The sequence below is a fragment of the Scyliorhinus torazame genome, chromosome 23 (genome assembly GCF_047496885.1).
Source record: "Scyliorhinus torazame isolate Kashiwa2021f chromosome 23, sScyTor2.1, whole genome shotgun sequence".
NCBI lineage: Eukaryota > Metazoa > Chordata > Chondrichthyes > Carcharhiniformes > Scyliorhinidae > Scyliorhinus > Scyliorhinus torazame.
The window spans coordinates 62,102,020-62,121,698 of NC_092729.1; the positions used below are offsets into that span (position 1 = coordinate 62,102,020).

Consider the following 19,679-nt stretch of genomic DNA (forward strand, 5'->3'; position numbering starts at 1 on the left):
TGTTCAATTATGTGTGCGCCTATTTTCCTTATGTAGTCAAATATCTATCTATCTACCGTTATCGGTATAGAAATCTAATTCCCGACGTCCTCCATCCATCTCCGTTCTTTTCAGTATTTCAAGCATTTATCCTTCAGGTGAAAACATATGAAAACGACGCCCTTATTCTGAACATTGTCTGTTGATTCATTTATTTAGATGGTATCATAACTGACGCTGCGTTGGTTTATTCGGTTGCCATGATGACAAGGTCAAGAAACGCTGGTAATGTATTTCCGTTTTTGTTGCTAGTTTTAAGTTTACCGATAATTACCATTCCACCCTTTAAATTCAAATACTAATTTCGAAATTTGCTTGCATTCATTCTGTTTTTTAAAAAGAGAACATGCTTAAAAATAGAACGACACCGCCTCCGTTCACAACAAAGAACAAAGAAAAGTGTAGCGCAGGAAGAGGCTCTTCGGCCCTCCAAGACGTGCCGACCATGCTGCCCGATTAAACGACAATCTTCTAAACTTTCTGGGTCCGTATCCCTCTATTCCCATCCTATTCATGTATTTATCAAGATGCTCCTTAAATGTCACTATCGTCCCTGCTTCCACCACCTCCTCTGGCAGCGAGTTCCAAGCACCCTCTACCCTCTGTGTAAACACTTGCCCCGTACATCTACTCTAAACCTTGGCCTTCCCACCTTAAACCTATGCCCCCTAGTAATTGACCCCTCTACCCTGGGGAAAAGCCTCTGACTATCCATCTGTCTATGCCCCTCATAATTTTGTAGACCTCTATCAGGTCGCCCCTCAACCGCCGTTGTTCCAGTGAGAACAAACCGAGTTTATTCAACCTCTCCTCATAGCTAATGCCCTCCATACCAGGCAACATTCTGGTAAATCTCTTCTGCACCCTCTCTAAAGCCATCCTTCTGGTAGTATGGGGACCAGAATTAAACACTATACTCCAAGTGTGGCCTAACTGAGGTTCTAGACAGCTGCAACATGACTTGCCAATTCTTATACTCAATGCCCCGTCCAATGAAGGCAAGCATGCCATATGTCTTCTTGACTACCTTCTCCACCTGTGTTGCCCCTTTCAGTGACCTGTGGCCATGTACATCTAGATCTCTCTGACTTTCAATACTCTAGAGGGTTCGACCATTCACTGCAAATTCTCGACCTGCATTAGACCTTCCAAAATGCATTACCTTACATTTGTCCGGATTAAACTCCATCTGCCATCTCTCCGCCCAAGTCTCCAAACAATCTAAATCCTGCTGTATCCTCTGACAGTCCTCATCGCTATCCGCAATTCCACCAACCTTTGTGTCGTCTGCAAACTTACTAATCAGACCACTTACATTTTCAAATCATTTATATATACTGCAAACAGCAAAGGTCCCAGCACTGATCCCTGCCGAACACCACTAGTCACAGCCCTCGAATAAGAAAAGCACCCTTTCATTGCTACTCTCTGCCTTCTATGATCTAGTCAGTTCTGTATCCACCTTGCCAGCTCACCCCTGATCCCGTGTGACTTCACCTTTTGCACTAGTCTACCATGAGGGACCTTCTCAAAGGCCTTACTGAAGTCCATATAGACAACATCTACTGCCCTACCTGCATCAATCATCTTTGTGACCTCTTCGAAAAGCTCTATCAAGTTAGTGAGACACGACCTCCCTTCACAAAACCGTGCTGCCTCTCACTAATACGTCCATTTGCTTCCAAATGGGAGTAGACCCTGTCTCGAAGAATTCCCTCCAGTAACTTCCCTATCACTGAAGTAAGGCTCACCAGCCTGTAGTTCCCTGGATTATCCTTGCTACCCTTCTTAAACAAAGGAACAACATTGGCTATTCTCCAGTCCTCCGGGACATCCCCTGAAGACAGTGAGGATCCAAAAATTTCTGTAAAGGCCTCAGCAATTTCCTCTCCAGCCTCCTTCAGTATTCTGGGGTAGATCCCATCAGGCCCTGGGGACTTAGCTAACTTAATATTTTTCAAGACGCCCAGCACCTCGTCTTTTTGGATCTCAATGTGACCCAGGCTATCTACACCCCCTTCTCCAGACTCAACATCTACCAATTCCTTCTCTTTGGTGAATACTGATGCAAAGTATTCATTTAGTACCTCGCCCATTTCCTCTGGCTCCACACATAGATTCCCTTGCCTAGCCTTCAGTGGGCCAACCCTTTCCCTGGTTACCCTCTTGCTTTTTATGTACGTGTAAAAAGCCTTGGGATTTTCCTTAACCCTATTTGCCAATGAACAAAGATCCCATCAAATCTATAAATTGTGGCTAAAATAATGTTGGTTTATTGAAGTCCAGTCTATTTAAAACATAGCAGAGTCTAAACCAGGCGTCCGACTGTTTTTTGTCCGGTGACTAACCCTGGGATAGTAATGGAAATTAACCTGATCTGAAAGAGAATTATACACACTGTAGGAAAAAAAATACAATTCACATGTTGAGCGTGGAATATACATGTCATGGCACATCATCGTGATATCTGCTCGGGGGTTCCACGGTTATCCATGTGTCTATTTGCTTTCATACTAATTACTGATCATGTAAAAAAAAATGGGAAATCCCCAATAATTATGGTTATACACAAGACGAAACACTGCACCTGGGTGGAACACAGGATATTTCAGTGTATTGAAAACCTATTTGAAATTATATCAATGTTTATAAGCCAGTTTAAACAGTAGGCGACTACTATTTGTCGTTCAAACCATATTGTGCATTAGGCAAACCAGCTGCAAAGGACCACATGGTGATAACGAATAAGTGGTCAGATTTGCTGGAAGTCGGGGTGACATGATATTGTGTTGGTGTGGTACAATGCCCGTTTTCAACCTTGCCTGCATTTATTTGCATTTAACTTCAATGGGGAGTAATATTCACCTGCGTAATACACTTATTTCTCGGGCAGAATTGAGTAAAAACATAACTGCGCAGATGATTGTGTTTCCATTGGTCAAAATGCCCACACTGTTATCTTTCAATATTTCCGTTTGAATCACAGGAAGCAGCAACGACACCTCTGGAATGAAGCAGGTAAGTTGCCTTCTGATCAATATCATACCAACTTTGCTGGACTTTAATCTTTTGGCCACATGCGCCGTGGTTTGTGTGAATAGTTCGTCTGTTATACAGCCCCCACTCACCCAGAGGGAAATAAATTCATGTTATTTGCAAGACGAGACGGAACATCACTGTCAGCGCAAATAATCTGCTACCTGGGACAGAAGTCTGCAGCTTTCGCTAATAGGATTCAATGTTTGCGCGCGGTACATATGAGGGTTATTTTGGGGAGCGAAGGCGGATCTTCCACACATAAACGAAACCGCCCAAACCCCGTTTGGTTGATTCCAACAACGGCACACTTCAACCCGCATATCATATTTTTGAATCATCACTTAATATTTTGCCAAAGTGTACTGGTATGGAAATATCCATTCGACATCCAAATACAACAGCAGTTAAAATTATTTCTTTCATTGTGTTAATCCATGAACAAATTTGTGTTTGTTTTTTTTACATAAATTCCAGACCGACAGACGCTTTTTGGCTCCCCAGGATGTTTTTTGAAGTGTCTTTGTTGAAATATTGGGTGCCCGTTATATTTTAACATTATTTTTTATTATTCTTTCATGGAACGTGGTTCTGCCAACATGGCCAGTATATATGGCCAACACCTACTTGACCAGGTGAATGTGAAGGTAGCCGAACTGCCCCAATCCGTGCACACCATGCCCAGCAGTATTCTGCTGCCCTTGTCCTGGTGTCCACGTTGTTGCAGTCGCATCGGGTGTGGTCAGTGTTGTCGAGGAATCCCGAACTGCATTCCAGTACTCAAACGTATAGAAAATACATTCTCTGATCGTGTATTTCAGCTCGATTCTAGAATGTTCATATGGAATAAGCTGAACAAAGAGATCAGAGCAATATGGGGATAAATCGGGAGTGGAATTTTGGAACATTCGGCTGTCAATTGTGCACCAATTCCTCTTTCCCGTGGGTCCGCGATCGTAGCTTGGTCAGCGTCTATTACCCTGTTTCAATGGCAGTCTAGAAGGTGCTGCGGATCCGCATTAAGTTTTTCCACTGTCGTTGCCAGGGTACTAAGACACCCACTCTGCTGTTTGGCAGGGAGTTGCAAGATGTCCCGATCCACAGTGAATGAACTGCGATACAGTTCCGTAACGACAGTGTGAAACATGGCCACAATTTTCTAGAGAGTGGTGTCCCCATGCGTCTGCTGACATCCCCCTTCCCCTTCCTAAGTTGCAGCGATCGCCTGTTCGGAAGGTGCTGCCGGAAGAGCATTTCTTGAGTCTCTGAAAGTGCATCCTACGAATGGTTTTTTAAAAATCCTGCAAACGCTGTGAATCAGTGGGTGCTGTGAATGAATCGATGAGATGGTGGATGTGGTACCATCCAACCTGCGGCTGCTTTGCCCTGAATGGCGTCCAGTTTCTCGAATGGTTGGGAGTGGCCACTGTCATTTATTTATTGACACTCTTGACTTGCCCCTGGTAAATATGTGCTTAGTCTGGCCACTCGTGTGTCGGTGATTTACAACACTGATTGTCAATTCGAATGGATCTGATGAAATTGACACTAGGATTAAACTGAAATACTTGTCAAGTGATTTCTACATTTATGGACCCTGATGAATTCCGTGTTACCACCTGAGAGGCGTTTAATCCCCATATTCTTTAATTTCAGGAAAGCAGGAAGGACATGGGGGATTATTGTGTCACATACGCCACACTAAATCTCAAGACGACTGAAGATAGTTTGGAAGGAGATCAAGTAAAAGAATGGGGTGTCTACGAAAACTTTCCACGTCGCGCAGACGGCAACGGGGAATAACATTAATGCAGTCGTGCAGCTCTGCATAATTTTCCAGCCTCTATAGTATGCAAAGAAACTGCCCGATTCGGCTCTGACTGCACCATTTGGGGAACAAGTGAATATTTAGTAGTCACATACATTGTGGATGACTACTGCGCTGCTATCTGGACATTTGGATTGTACACCGCTTAAGGCTGACAGCAGGAAGCTCGCTGGGGTCGACAATGTCTTTATTGATCCCGTGGCAATGCAATGGCCAGCGAAATTCACTTCCAAATGAGCGGTGTATTTAACATCCTCGGAGTGATTGACGTATGGTATCAATTCTTTTACGGACAAGAGATTTCAATGAATGAGCCATTATGTTTTACAGAAACTGAGTTTCAATTATTTGACTGCGGAGCAGAACGGGGGTGGGGGAGGACATTAACAATGGTTCAGTTTTTGGATGGCCGAATGTTTGAAACAGAAAATAGGCTGGAGTTGGTTTATTGGATCTTTCTTTGCAAAGAGCATCAGTTGTCATTCGCTTGACTAATCAAAGATCGCATGTCATCGGGAAATAGCATCATGAAGAGTTTGATCTGATTCCTCTCACCCTTGTTAAGATTGATATCACCACAATTTTGGTGCACACGTCAGAATCTATTAATTTAATTGAGAGACTTGTTTTCCCAGATCTTCCTCGTTAGTGCTTAGATGACACACTCTTCAATTGTTGAAGAACAGAGGGATGCGGCCCTAAGAGCCACAGCCAGGTTATATTCTCCCACAGGATAACTGGGTTCAACATATCCACCGTTTCGCTGAGGGAAAGAGAAGGCAAGTGAGGCAGAGTAATGCTAAGATGTGTCGAGAGATTGCGTGGTGGAGAGATCAATACAAAGAGTGTGAAAAGGGAGATGGGGAGAACGAGAGAGGGAGAAATGGAGAGAAAGGATGGAAATATGTGAATATGGAGAGAGGGAGATGGAAGGAGAGGGAAGGAGAAAGCGAGATGAAGAAAGGCAAGAATAAAGAGAGATAGGCAGGAAGATCGATGAATGGATGAATAAAGGGAAGGATGGATGAAACAACAGGCAGACGGGCCACCTGATGAACGGATGGATGGATGGATCCACCTAGTTTTACACCAAAATAAAATCGAAAAGACGAAGGCAGAAACAAAATGCATACTGGAAGGCAGAGAGTAGAGCTGTGTGAAAATAAAGAGAACAGTTAAGAAAATCTATATAGTGAAAAGTGGTCAATGCGAAAGAATGGCGACTGTGGTATCCACTCCACTCATGTCTGCCTATCGTTATATTAGACATTAGCAATGCGGTTAGAAGAGGTAGCAAATGGGCGACATTTCCACGACCCAATTTCCACCTTCATAAATCTTGTTCATATTGAGTTAAGAATACTGTCGAAACAACATTTGCTGTGTTTTGAGTTGAACTGAACAAAATATTGTACATGCTGTGGAGGGAATGTTTCAGTGTTCCTACGTTGACTGTAATACTTGCTCCAGTGCGCTGGAGCTTAATGCAGAAATAACCCTTTGTGGCCACCTGCTTTACCTTGCCTTTCTGTGTTAGACTGACATGACGGTCGTTTTTCCTTGTTCACCACTGGGGCTGCGAAATTGCAACTGATGTGTTTCCGCTTCTCTTGGCACAATCTGATTGTATTGCTAACTTGAAAGTCCACCTTGGTCCACGATTGGCCACAGCAAATCTCTCAGATATAAAATTGCACGAATATGCTCTTACCCTATCTCTGTGTCGACGAGTCATCCCGGGGAAGATTACTTCTATGGATTGAAAGGAGTTATTTTGCCGCTTGGACCAAAATTAATGATTGGCTAATCTCAATAATTCCTCCAACATGGATTTTAGAAGCGAAGAGCAAGAGGTTGGCAAAGGCACCTTGAAAGAAGAGGCTTGTTGTCCTTTCCTCTGAGCCCCCATGTGGAGGCTCAAATGGCCAGCAATAGGTCTTTCAACTGTCCTCTGAAGTCACTGAGCAAACAATTCAGTTCAAGAGAAATGAGGGATTTGCAACAAATTCCTTCCCATGCCAGTGGCAGCCTTTTCACTTACAATTTATGAATGATAATCAGATCAACTGAATAATTATGTTCCTGGATTGTTTCAAGGTTATTATAATAAAATCAGATATTTTATATAGATGGAACTACGAAAGTAGAACTCAGTCATTGTGGAACTGGGCAGGATGTAAAAAACTAGGGACAATAAAGAGTCCTGTAGCGCTCAGTAGTCTTTTCCAGTGTAGAGGGAAGTAGAATGTCACAGCCCCATGGGATCAACCATGTTCCACCGTAGCTGTATAAAAATGGCTGAAGTCTATCCACACATTTTACAATCCGAATAGCAACTTGTGGTTTTAGAAAATGCCTGCAGGACATCACGTCCTCATGAAGGAACTCCACCTCACTTCCAAAAACAAGTGCATTCGCTCTGAGGCTCTTGACAGGCGTGAGACTTGACAAGGTTAAGGGCGGTACGGTTGCACAGTGGGTAGCACTGTTGCTGCTCAGCGCCAGTGTCCCAGGTTCGATTCCCGGCTTGGGGTCACTGTCTGTCCGGAGTCTCATTGCTTCTGAAATGTTGCAAGGGCTCTCTTTGAATCTGCCTCACGGCTCTAGGGCAGATCGTTACTCAAACAGCTTGAAGTTAGAATTCAGATTTGACCATCTACTGTGCTGCGATTCGAAACTGGAACAATAGAATGGTTTGCCAGTTCAGGGGTTGGCAGAATCTGTTCGCCTTGCCAGCGATAACAATCTATCCTGAAAGAAAATGCAAGGTAACACCAGAAAAGGAATTAAGCAAGTTGGACTGAATATGTGATTGTGAAAGTGACAGAGAGCGAGGGACACAGCGAGAGCGAGGGACACAGCGAGATCGAGGGGCGCACAGAGAGCGAGGGGCGCACAGAGAGCGAGGGGCGCACAGAGAGCGAGGGGCACACAGAGAGCGAGGGGCACACAGAGAGCGAGGGGCACACAGAGAGCGAGGGACACACAGAGAGAGAGGGGTACACAGAGAGCGAGGGGTACACAGAGCGAGGGGCACACAGAGAGCGAGGGGCACACAGAGAGCGTGGGGCACACAGAGAGCGTGGGGCACACAGAGAGCGTGGGGCACACAGAGAGCGAGGGACACACAGAGAGCGAGGGGTACACAGAGAGCGAGGGGCACACAGAGAATGAGGGGCACACAGAGAGCGAGGGGCACACAGAGAGCGAGGGGCACACCGAGAGCGAGGGGCACACAGAGTGAGGGGTACACAGAGAGCGAGGGACACCGAGAGCGAGGGACACAGCGAGAGCGAGGGACACAGCGAGAGCGACGACACAGCAAGAGCGAGGGACACAGCGAGAGCGAGGGACACAGCGAGAGCGAGGGACACAGCGAGAGAAGGAGAGAGATAGTGATAGAAAGTGAGAGAGATGTGCACAGTGAGCGAGAGTGGGACAAAGAGAGAGAGGGGTAGAGATGGAGGGACAGGGAGAGAGGGGGACAGAGAGAGGGGGGAACTTTTTGGGAGAGGGCGACAGAGAGAGTGACACAGAGAGAAAGAGGTAGACAGTGAAAGAGAGGGATAGAGTGAGAGGACACTTTGAGAGCAACAGGTACACAGAGGGAGAGAGGAACAGAGAGGTGGGCACACGGAGAGAGTGAGGGACACACACAGAGAAAGAGGTACACAGCGGGTCAGGATCTGAGGTTTCGGGGACGGGAGTGGGTCAGGATGTGAGGAATAGGGGACATGAGGGTGTGATGGTGTGTGGGTGCCAGGACGTGAGGTAGTCAGGGCATTAGGGTTATCAAACTGACCGTTTTCATTCAATCCAAATTGTTTATTTATTAATTCTAATCTCAGGAATTAACATCAGAAGATTTCAGTGAAAAATGTGTCCATGAACAACAAGTAAAATATGAAGTGAAACTTTGCAATGAGCTTTGTTTGTCTGGCCAGGAATCTTCTCTCAAAATGGGAGCAGAAATGAAGTTGTGTTTAACTCACATTCTGTGATTTCTTGCTGGTTTTTACTCATTCTATGGAAAGCCTTCCTAAGGCGACAGACGAATGGTCATTCCAAACAGGTCAGAAATTCAGAGGGAACAAATGTCAAACAAAGACAGAAATAAGGACAGGACATTGTGAATCTGTGGCTGTCTGCTGAATTAACATAACCATAGACAGGACAAGTGTTACCTTTGCAGACACAGGAAACACACCGAGGGGGATATTCCTGACAGAAAGTCGGAGGTGGGGACTGCACACAGGTCACTGAGGAGATCTCAGTCCAAACTGTTTCTAATCATTTCCCAATACTATTTTAAATTATGATTCAATCCTATTGGGAGGGGAGTGAGTGAGAGAGAGATATGGCAGATGCAGTATAACATGGATAAATGGGGGGTTTTGCACTTGGGTAGAAAAATTATAACGTCCCTGTCACACACAGAGAGCGACGGACACACAGAGAGCGAGGGACACACACAGAGAGCGAGGGACACACACAGAGAGCGAGGGACACACACAGAGAGCGAGGGACATACAGAGAGCGAGGGACACACAGAGAGCTGGGACACACAGAGAGCGAGGGACACACAGAGAGCGAGGGATACACAGAGAGCGGGGGACACACAGAGACCGAGGGACACACACAGAGCGAGGGACACTCAGAGAGCGAGGGACACACAGAGAGCGAGGGACACACAGAGAGAGGGACACCCAGAGAGCGAGGGACACACACAGAGCGAGGGACACACACAGAGCGAGGGACACACAGAGAGCTGGGACACACAGAGAGCGAGAGACACACAGAGAGCGAGGGACACACAGAGAGTGAGGGACACACAGAGAGCGAGGGACACACACAGAGAGCAAGGGACACACAGAGATCGAGGGACACACAGAGAGCTGGGACACACAGAGAGCGAGGGACACACAGAGAACGAGGGACACACACAGAGAGCAAGGGTCACACAGAGAGCGAGGGTCACACAGAGAGTTGGGACACACAGAGAGCGAGGGACACACAGAGATCGAGGCGCACAAAGAGAGCGAGGGACACACAGAGCGAGGGACACACAGAGCGAGGGGCACACGCAGAGCGAGGGACACACACAGAGCGAGGGGCACAGAGAGAGCGAGGGACACACAGAGAGCGAGGGGCACACAGAGAGCGAGGGACACACAAACAGCGAGGGACACACAGAGAGCGAGGGGCACACAGAGAGCGAGGGACACACACCGAGAGCGAGGGACACACACAGAGAGCGAGGGACGCACACAGAGAGCGGGGGACACAGAGAGTGAGGGACACAGAGAGTGAGGGACACAGAGAGCGAGGGGAACTCAGAGAGCGAGGGACACACATAGAGAGCGAGGGACACACACAGAACGAGGGACACACACAGAGAGCGAGGGACACACACAGAGCAAGGGACACACATAGAGTGCGAGGGACACACAGAGAGCAAGGGACACACATAGAGTGCGAGGGACACACAGAGAGCAAGGGACACACGGAACGAGGGACACACAGAGACCGAGGGACACAGAGAGCGAGGGACACAGAGAGCGAGGGACACACAGAGAGCGAGGGACACACACAGAGCGAGGGACACACAGAGAGCGTGGGACACACAGAGAGCGAGGGACACACAGAGAGTGAGGGGCGCACATAGAGCGAGGGACACACAGAGAGCGATGGACACACAGAGAGCGAGGGACGCACAGAGAGCGAGGGAGACACAGAGAGCGTGGTAGACAGAGAGCGAGGTGTGCACAGAGAGCGAGGGACACACACAGAGAGCGACGGACACACAGAGAACGAGGGACACACTCAGAGAGCGAGGGACACACATAGAGAGCGAGGAACACACACAGAGAGCGAGGGACACACACAGAGAGCGAGGGACACACAGAGAACGAGGGACACACACACAGAGAGAGGGACACACACAGAGAGCGAGGGACACACAGAGAGCGAGGGACACACAGAGAGCGAGGAACACACAGCAAGCGAGGGACACACACAGTGAGTGAAGGACACACAGAGAGCGAGGGACACAGAGAGTGAGGGTGCACAGAGAGCGAGGGACACACACAGAACGAGGGACACACAGAGAGCGAGGGACGCACAGAGAGCGAGGCACGCACAGAACGAGAGACACACAGAGAGCGAGGGACACAGAGAGAGCGAGTGGCGCACAGAGAGCGAGGGACGCACAGAGAGCGAGGGACGCACAGAGAGCGGGGGACAAACAGAGTGCGAGGGACAAACAGAGAGCGAGGGACACACAGAGAGCGAGGGACACACAGAGAGCGAGGGACACACAGAGAGCGAGGGACAGACAGAGAGAGAGGGACACGCAGAGCGAGGGACGCACAGAGAGCGAGGAACACACAGAGAACGAGGGACACACTCAGAGAGCGAGGGACACACACAGAGAGCGAGGAACACACACAGAGAGCGAGGGACACACACAGAGAGCGAGGGACACACAGAGAACGAGGGACACACAGAGAGCGAGGAACACACAGAGAGCGAGGGACACCCACAGTGAGTGAAGGACACACAGAGAGCGAGGGACACAGAGAGTGAGGGTGCACAGAGAGCGAGGGACACGCACAGAACGAGGGACACACAGAGAGCGAGGGACGCACAGAGAGCGAGGCACGCACAGAACGAGAGACACACAGAGAGCGAGGGACACAGAGAGAGCGGGTGGCGCACAGAGAGCGAGGGGCGCACAGAGAGCGAGGGACGCACAGAGAACGAGGGACGCACAGAGAGCGAGGGACAAACAGAGTGCGAGGGACAAACAGAGAGCGAGGGACACACAGAGAGCGAGGGACACACAGAGAGCGAGGGACGCACAGAGGGCGAGGGACACACAGCGAGCGAGGGACAGACAGAGAGAGAGGGGCACACAGAGAGCGAGGGACGCACAGAGAGCGAGGGGCACACACAGAGAGCGAGGGACACACAAAGAGCGAGGGACACACAGAGAGCGAGGGACACACAGAGCGAGGGGCACACACAGAGAGCGAGAGACACACAGAGAGCTAGGGACACACAGAGAGCGAGGGACACACAGAGCGTGGGACACACAGAGCGAGGGACACACACAGAGAGCGAGGGACACACAGAGAGCGAGGGACACACACAGAGAGCGAGGGACACACAGAGAGCGAGGGGCACACAGAGCGAGGGACACACAGAGAGCGAGGGGCACACAGAGAGCGAGGGACGCACAGAGAGCGATGGACGCACAGAGAGCAAGGGACACACACAGAGAGCGAGGGACACACAGAGAGCGAGGGACGCACAGAGAGCGAGGGACGCACAGAGAGCGAGGGACACACAGAGAGCGAGGGACACACAGAGAGCAAGGGACACAGAGAGCGAGGGACACACAGAGAGCGAGGGACACACACAGAGCGAGGGACACACAGAGACCGACGGACAAAGTGAGCGAGGGACACACAGAGATCGAGGGACATACAGAGACCTGGGACACACAGAGAGCGAGGGACACACACAGAGCGAGGGGCACAGAGAGAACGAGGGACACACAGAGAGCGAGGGGCACACAGAGAGCGAGGGACACACAAAGAGCGAGGGACAAACAGAGAGCGAGGGGCACACAGAGAGCGAGGGACACACACCGAGAGCGAGGGACACACAGCGAGCGAGGGGCACATAGTGCGAGGGACACACAGAGAGCGAGGGGCACATAGAGTGCGAGGGACACACAGAGAGCGAGGGACACACAGAGAGCAAGGGACACACACAGGGAGCGAGTGACACACAGAGAGCGAGGAACACACAGAGAGCGAGGGACACTTAGAGAGCGTGGGACACAGAGAGCGAGGGACACACAGAGAGTGAGGGGCGCACATAGAGCGAGGGACACACAGAGAGCGATGGACACACAGAGAGCGAGGGACGCACAGAGAGCGAGGGAGACACAGAGAGCGTGGTAGACAGAGAGCGAGGTGTGCACAGAGAGCGAGGGACACACACAGAGAGCGACGGACACACAGAGAACGAGGGACACACTCAGAGAGCGAGGGACATACACAGAGCGAAGAACACACACAGAGAGCGAGGGACACACACAGAGAGCTAGGGACACACAGAGAACGAGGGACACACACAGAGTGAGAGGGACACACACAGAGAGCGAGGGACACAGAGAGTGAGGGTGCACAGAGAGCGAGGGACACACAGAGCGAGGGACACACAGAGCGAGGGACATACACAGAGCGAGGGGCACAGAGAGAGCGAGGGACACACAGAGAGCGAGGGACATACAGAGACCTGGGACACACAGAGAGCGAGGGACACACAGAGAGCGAGGGACACACAGAGAGCGAGGGACACACTGAGAGAGGGGCACACAGAGAGCGAGGGACACACAGAGAGCTGGGACAGAGAGAGAGAGAGGGAAACACAGAGAGCGAGTGGCACAAAGAGAGCGAGGGGCACACAGAGAGCGAGGGACACACAGACAGCGAGGGACACACAGAGAGCGAGGGGCACACAGAGAGCGAGGGACACACACCGAGAGCGAGGGACACACACAGAGAGCGAGGGACGCACACAGAGAGCGGGGGACACAGAGAGTGAGGGACACAGAGAGTGAGGGACACAGAGAGCGAGGGGAACTCAGAGCGAGGGACACACATAGAGAGCGAGGGACACACACAGAACGAGGGACACACACAGAGAGCGAGGGACACATACAGAGCAAGGGACACACATAGAGTGCGAGGGACACACAGAGAGCGAGGGACACATAGAGAACATGGGACACACAGAGAGCGAGGTGTGCACAGAGAGCGAGGGACACACACCGAGAGCGACGGACACACAGAGAACGAGGGACACACTCACAGAGCGAGGGACACACACAGAGAGCGTTGAACACACACAGAGAGCGAGGGACACACACAGAGAGCGAGGGACACACAGAGAACGAGGGACACACACAGAGAGAGAGGGACACACACACAGAGCGAGGGACACACAGAGAGCGAGGGACACACAGAGAGCGAGGAACACACAGCAAGCGAGGGACACACACAGTGAGTGAAGGACACACAGAGTGCGAGGGACACAGAGAGTGAGGGTGCACAGAGAGCGAGGGACACGCACAGAACGAGGAACACACAGAGAGCGAGGGACGCACAGAGAGCGAGGCACGCACAGAACGAGGGACACACAGAGAGCGAGGGACACAGAGAGAGCGAGTGGCGCACAGAGAGCGAGGGACGCACAGAGAGCGAGGGACAAACAGAGAGCGAGGAACACACACAGAGAGCGAGGGACACACACAGAGAGCGAGGGACACACAGAGAACGAGGGACACACAGAGAGCGAGGAACACACAGAGAGCGAGGGACACACAGAGAGCGAGGAACACACAGCAAGCGAGGGACACACACAGTGAGTGAAGGACACACAGAGAGCGAGGGACACAGAGAGTGAGGGTGCACAGAGAGCGAGGGACACGCACAGAACGAGGGACACACAGAGAGCGAGGGACGCACAGAGAGCGAGGCACGCACAGAACGAGAGACACACAGAGAGCGAGGGACACAGAGAGAGCGAGGGACAAACAGAGTGCGAGGGACAAACAGAGAGCGAGGGACACACAGAGAGCGAGGGACACACAGAGAGCGAGGGACACACAGCGAGCGAGGGACAGACAGAGAGAGAGGGACACGCAGAGCGAGGGACACACAGAGAGCGAGGGACACACAGAGAGCGAGGGACGCACAGAGAGCGAGGGGCACACACAGAGAGCGAGGGACACACAAAGAGCGAGGGACACACAGAGAGCGAGGGACACACAGAGCGAGGGGCACACACAGAGAGCGAGGGACACACAGAGAGCTAGGGACACACAGAGAGCGAGGGACACACAGAGCGTGGGACACACAGAGCGAGGGACACACACAGAGAGCGAGGGACACACAGAGAGCGAGGGACACACACAGAGAGCGAGGGACACACAGAGAGCGAGGGGCACACAGAGCGAGGGACACACAGAGAGCGAGGGGCACACAGAGAGCGAGGGACGCACAGAGAGCGAGGGACACACAGAGAGCGAGGGACGCACAGAGAGCGAGGGACACACAGAGCGAGGGACACACAGAGACGAGGGACACACAGAGAGCAAGGGACACACAGAGAGAGCGAGGGACGCACAGAGAGCGAGGGACGCACAGAGAGCGAGGGACACACAGAGAGCGAGGGACACACAGAGAGCAAGGGACACAGAGAGCGAGGGACACACAGAGAGCGAGGGACACACACAGAGCGAGGGACACACAGAGACCGACGGACAAAGTGAGCGAGGGACACACAGAGATCGAGGGACATACAGAGACCTGGGACACACAGAGAGCGAGGGACACACACAGAGCGAGGGGCACAGAGAGAGCGAGGGACACACAGAGAGCGAGGGGCACACAGAGAGCGAGGGACACACAAACAGCGAGGGACAAACAGAGAGCGAGGGGCACACAGAGAGCGAGGGACACACACCGAGAGCGAGGGACACACAGCGAGCGAGGGGCACATAGAGTGCGAGGGACACACAGAGAGCGAGGGGCACATAGAGTGCGAGGGACACACAGAGAGCGAGGGACACACAGAGAGCGAGGGACACACAGAGAGCAAGGGACACACACAGGGAGCGAGTGACACACAGAGAGCGAGGAACACACAGAGAGCGAGGGACACTTAGAGAGCGTGGGACACAGAGAGCGAGGGACACACAGAGAGTGAGGGGCGCACATAGAGCGAGGGACACACAGACAGCGAGGGACACACAGAGAGCGAGGAACACACAGAGAGCGATGGACGCACAGAGAGCGATGGACGCACAGAGAGCGAGGGACACACAGAGCGAGGGACACACAGAGACGAGGGACACACAGAGAGCAAGGGACACACACAGAGAGCGAGGGACACACAGAGAGCGAGGGACGCACAGAGAGCGAGGGACGCACAGAGAGCGAGGGACACACAGAGAGCGAGGGACACACAGAGAGCAAGGGACACAGAGAGCGAGGGACACACAGAGAGCGAGGGACACACACAGAGCGAGGGACACACAGAGACCGACGGACAAAGTGAGCGAGGGACACACAGAGATCGAGGGACATACAGAGACCTGGGACACACAGAGAGCGAGGGACACACACAGAGCGAGGGGCACAGAGAGAGCGAGGGACACACAGAGAGCGAGGGGCACACAGAGAGAGAGGGACACACAAACAGCGAGGGACAAACAGAGAGCGAGGGGCACACAGAGAGCGAGGGACACACACCGAGAGCGAGGGACACACAGCGAGCGAGGGGCACATAGAGTGCGAGGGACACACAGAGAGCGAGGGGCACATAGAGTGCGAGGGACACACAGAGAGCGAGGGACACACAGAGAGCAAGGGACACACACAGGGAGCGAGTGACACACAGAGAGCGAGGAACACACAGAGAGCGAGGGACACTTAGAGAGCGTGGGACACAGAGAGCGAGGGACACACAGAGAGTGAGGGGCGCACATAGAGCGAGGGACACACAGAGAGCGATGGACACACAGAGAGCGAGGGACGCACAGAGAGCGAGGGAGACACAGAGAGCGTGGTAGACAGAGAGCGAGGTGTGCACAGAGAGCGAGGGACACACACAGAGAGCGACGGACACACAGAGAACGAGGGACACACTCAGAGAGCGAGGGACACACACAGAGCGAAGAACACACACAGAGAGCGAGGGACACACACAGAGAGCTAGGGACACACAGAGAACGAGGGACACACACAGAGTGAGAGGGACACACACAGAGAGCGAGGGACACACAGAGAGCGAGGAACACACAGCAAGCGAGGGACACAGAGAGTGAGGGTGCACAGAGAGCGAGGGACACACAGAGCGAGGGACACACAGAGCGAGGGACATACACAGAGCGAGGGGCACAGAGAGAGCGAGGGACACACAGAGAGCGAGGGACATACAGAGACCTGGGACACACAGAGAGCGAGGGACACACAGAGAGCGAGGGACACACAGAGAGCGAGGGACACACTGAGAGAGGGGCACACAGAGAGCGAGGGACACACAGAGAGCTGGGACACAGAGAGAGAGAGGGAAACACAGAGAGCGAGTGGCACACAGAGAGCGAGGGGCACACAGAGAGCGAGGGACACACAGACAGCGAGGGACACACAGAGAGCGAGGGGCACACAGAGAGCGAGGGACACACACCGAGAGCGAGGGACACACACAGAGAGCGAGGGACGCACACAGAGAGCGGGGGACACAGACAGTGAGGGACACAGAGAGTGAGGGACACAGAGAGCGAGGGGAACTCAGAGCGAAGGACACACATAGAGAGCGAGGGACACACACAGAACGAGGGACACACACAGAGAGCGAGGGACACATACAGAGCAAGGGACACACATAGAGTGCGAGGGACACACAGAGAGCGAGGGACACATAGAGAACATGGGACACACAGAGAGCGAGGTGTGCACAGAGAGCGAGGGATACACACCGAGAGCGACAGACACACAGAGAACGAGGGACACACTCAGAGAGCGAGGGACACACACAGAGAGCGTTGAACACACACAGAGAGCGAGGGACACACACAGAGAGCGAGGGACACACAGAGAACGAGGGACACACACAGAGAGAGAGGGACACACACACAGAGCGAGGGACACACAGAGAGCGAGGGACACACAGAGAGCAAGGAACACACAGCAAGCGAGGGACACACACAGTGAGTGAAGGACACACAGAGTGCGAGGGACACAGAGAGTGAGGGTGCACAGAGAGCGAGGGACACGCACAGAACGAGGGACACACAGAGAGCGAGGGACGCACAGAAATCGAGGCACGCACAGAACGAGGGACACACAGAGAGCGAGGGACACAGAGGGAGCGAGTGGCGCACAGAGAGCGAGGGACGCACAGAGAGCGAGGGACAAACAGAGTGCGAGGGACAAACAGAGAGCGAGGGACACACAGAGAGCGAGGGACACACAGAGAGCGAGGGACACACAGAGAGCGAGGGACAGACAGAGAGAGAGGGACACGCAGAGCGAGGGACGCACAGAGAGCGAGGGACACACAGAGAGCGAGGGACACACAGAGAGCGAGGGACACACAAAGAGCGAGGGACACACAAAGAGCGAGGGACACACAGAGAGCGAGGGACACACAGAGCGAGGGGCACACACAGAGAGCGAGGGACACACAGAGATCTAGGGACACACAGAGAGCGAGGGACACACAGAGCGTGGGACACACAGAGCGAGGGACACACACAGAGAGCGAGGGACACACAGAGAGCGAGGGACGCACACAGAGCGAGGGACGCACACAGAGCGAGGGACACACAGAGAGCGAGGGACACACAGAGAGCGAGGGACACACAGAGAGCAAGGGACACACAGTGCGAGGGACACACAGAGAGCGAGGGACACATAGAGAGCAAGGGAAACACACAGAGAGCGAGGGACACACAGAGAGCGAGGGACGCACAGAGAGCGATGGACGCACAGAGAGCGAGGGACACACAGAGAGCGAGGGACACACAGAGAGCGAGGGACACACAGAGAGCAAGCGACACAGAGAGCGAGGGACACACAGAGAGCGAGGGACACACACAGAGCGAGGGACACACAGAGACCGACGGACAAAGTGAGCGAGGGACACACAGAGATCGAGGGACACACACAGAGAGCGAGGGACACACAGAGAGCGAGGGACATACAGAGACCTGGGACACACAGAGAGCGAGGGACACACACAGAGCGAGGGACACACAGAGACCGACGGACAAAGTGAGCGAGGGACACACAGAGAGCGAGGGACATACAGAGACCTGGGACACACAGAGAACGAGGGACACACTGAGAGAGGGGCACACAGAGAGCGAGGGACACACAGAGAGCGAGGGACACACAGAGAGCGAGGCACACACAGAGAGCGAGGGACACACAGAGATTGACGGACACACAGAGAGCGAGCGACACACAGAGAGCGAGGGACACAGAGAGCGAGGGACATACAGAGCGAGGGGCACACACAGAGAGCGAGGGACACACACAGAGAGCGAGGGGCACACAGAGAGCAAGGGACACACAGAGAGCGAGGGTCACACAGAGAGCGAGGGGCACACAGAGTGCGAGGGACACACAGAGAGTGAGGGACACACAGAGAGCGAGGGACACACAGAGACCGACGGACAAAGTGAGCGAGGGACACACAGAGATCGAGGGACACACACAGAGAGCGAGGGACACACAGAGAGCGAGGGACATACAGAGACCTGGGACACACAGAGAGCGAGTGACACACAGAGAGCGAGGGACACACAGAGAGCGAGGGACACACACAGAGAGCGAGGAACACACAGAGAGCGAGGGACACACAGAGATTGAGGGACACACAGAGAGCGAGGGACACACAGAGAGCGAGGCACACACAGAGAGCGAGGGACACACAGAGATTGAGGGACACACAGAGAGCGAGCGACACACAGAGAGCGAGGGACACAGAGAGCGAGGGACACACAGAGCGAGGGGCACACACAGAGAGCGAGGGACACACACAGAGAGCGAGGGGCACACAGAGAGCAAGGGACACACAGAGAGCGAGGGACACACACAGAGTGAGGGGCGCACATAGAGCGAGGGACACACAGAGAGCGATGGACACACAGAGAGCGAGGGACGCACAGAGAGCGAGGGAGACACAGGGAGCG

The 19,679-nt window shown here is 52.9% G+C and overlaps 1 protein-coding gene across 5 annotated transcripts in view; it reads left to right on the plus strand.

Moving 5' to 3' along the window:
- The window catches only part of LOC140399610 (Fc receptor-like protein 2), a 140,609-nt gene that overhangs the window by 91,720 nt on the left and 29,210 nt on the right, over nucleotides 1–19,679 (plus strand). Inside the window, exons 13-15 of one of the 5 annotated variants that reach the window (XM_072489135.1) lie at nucleotides 199–264; nucleotides 3,026–3,057; nucleotides 4,732–7,038. The exons of 3 other annotated variants lie outside the window; for them this stretch is intronic. In XM_072489135.1, coding sequence (XP_072345236.1) covers nucleotides 199–264; nucleotides 3,026–3,057; nucleotides 4,732–4,878 — 245 coding nt within the window. In that variant the 3' untranslated portion in view covers nucleotides 4,879–7,038. Of the gene's footprint in view, nucleotides 1–198; nucleotides 265–3,025; nucleotides 3,058–4,731; nucleotides 7,039–19,679 lie in introns of those variants that run through there. One more of the 5 variants, XR_011937761.1, reaches the window with a different exon arrangement.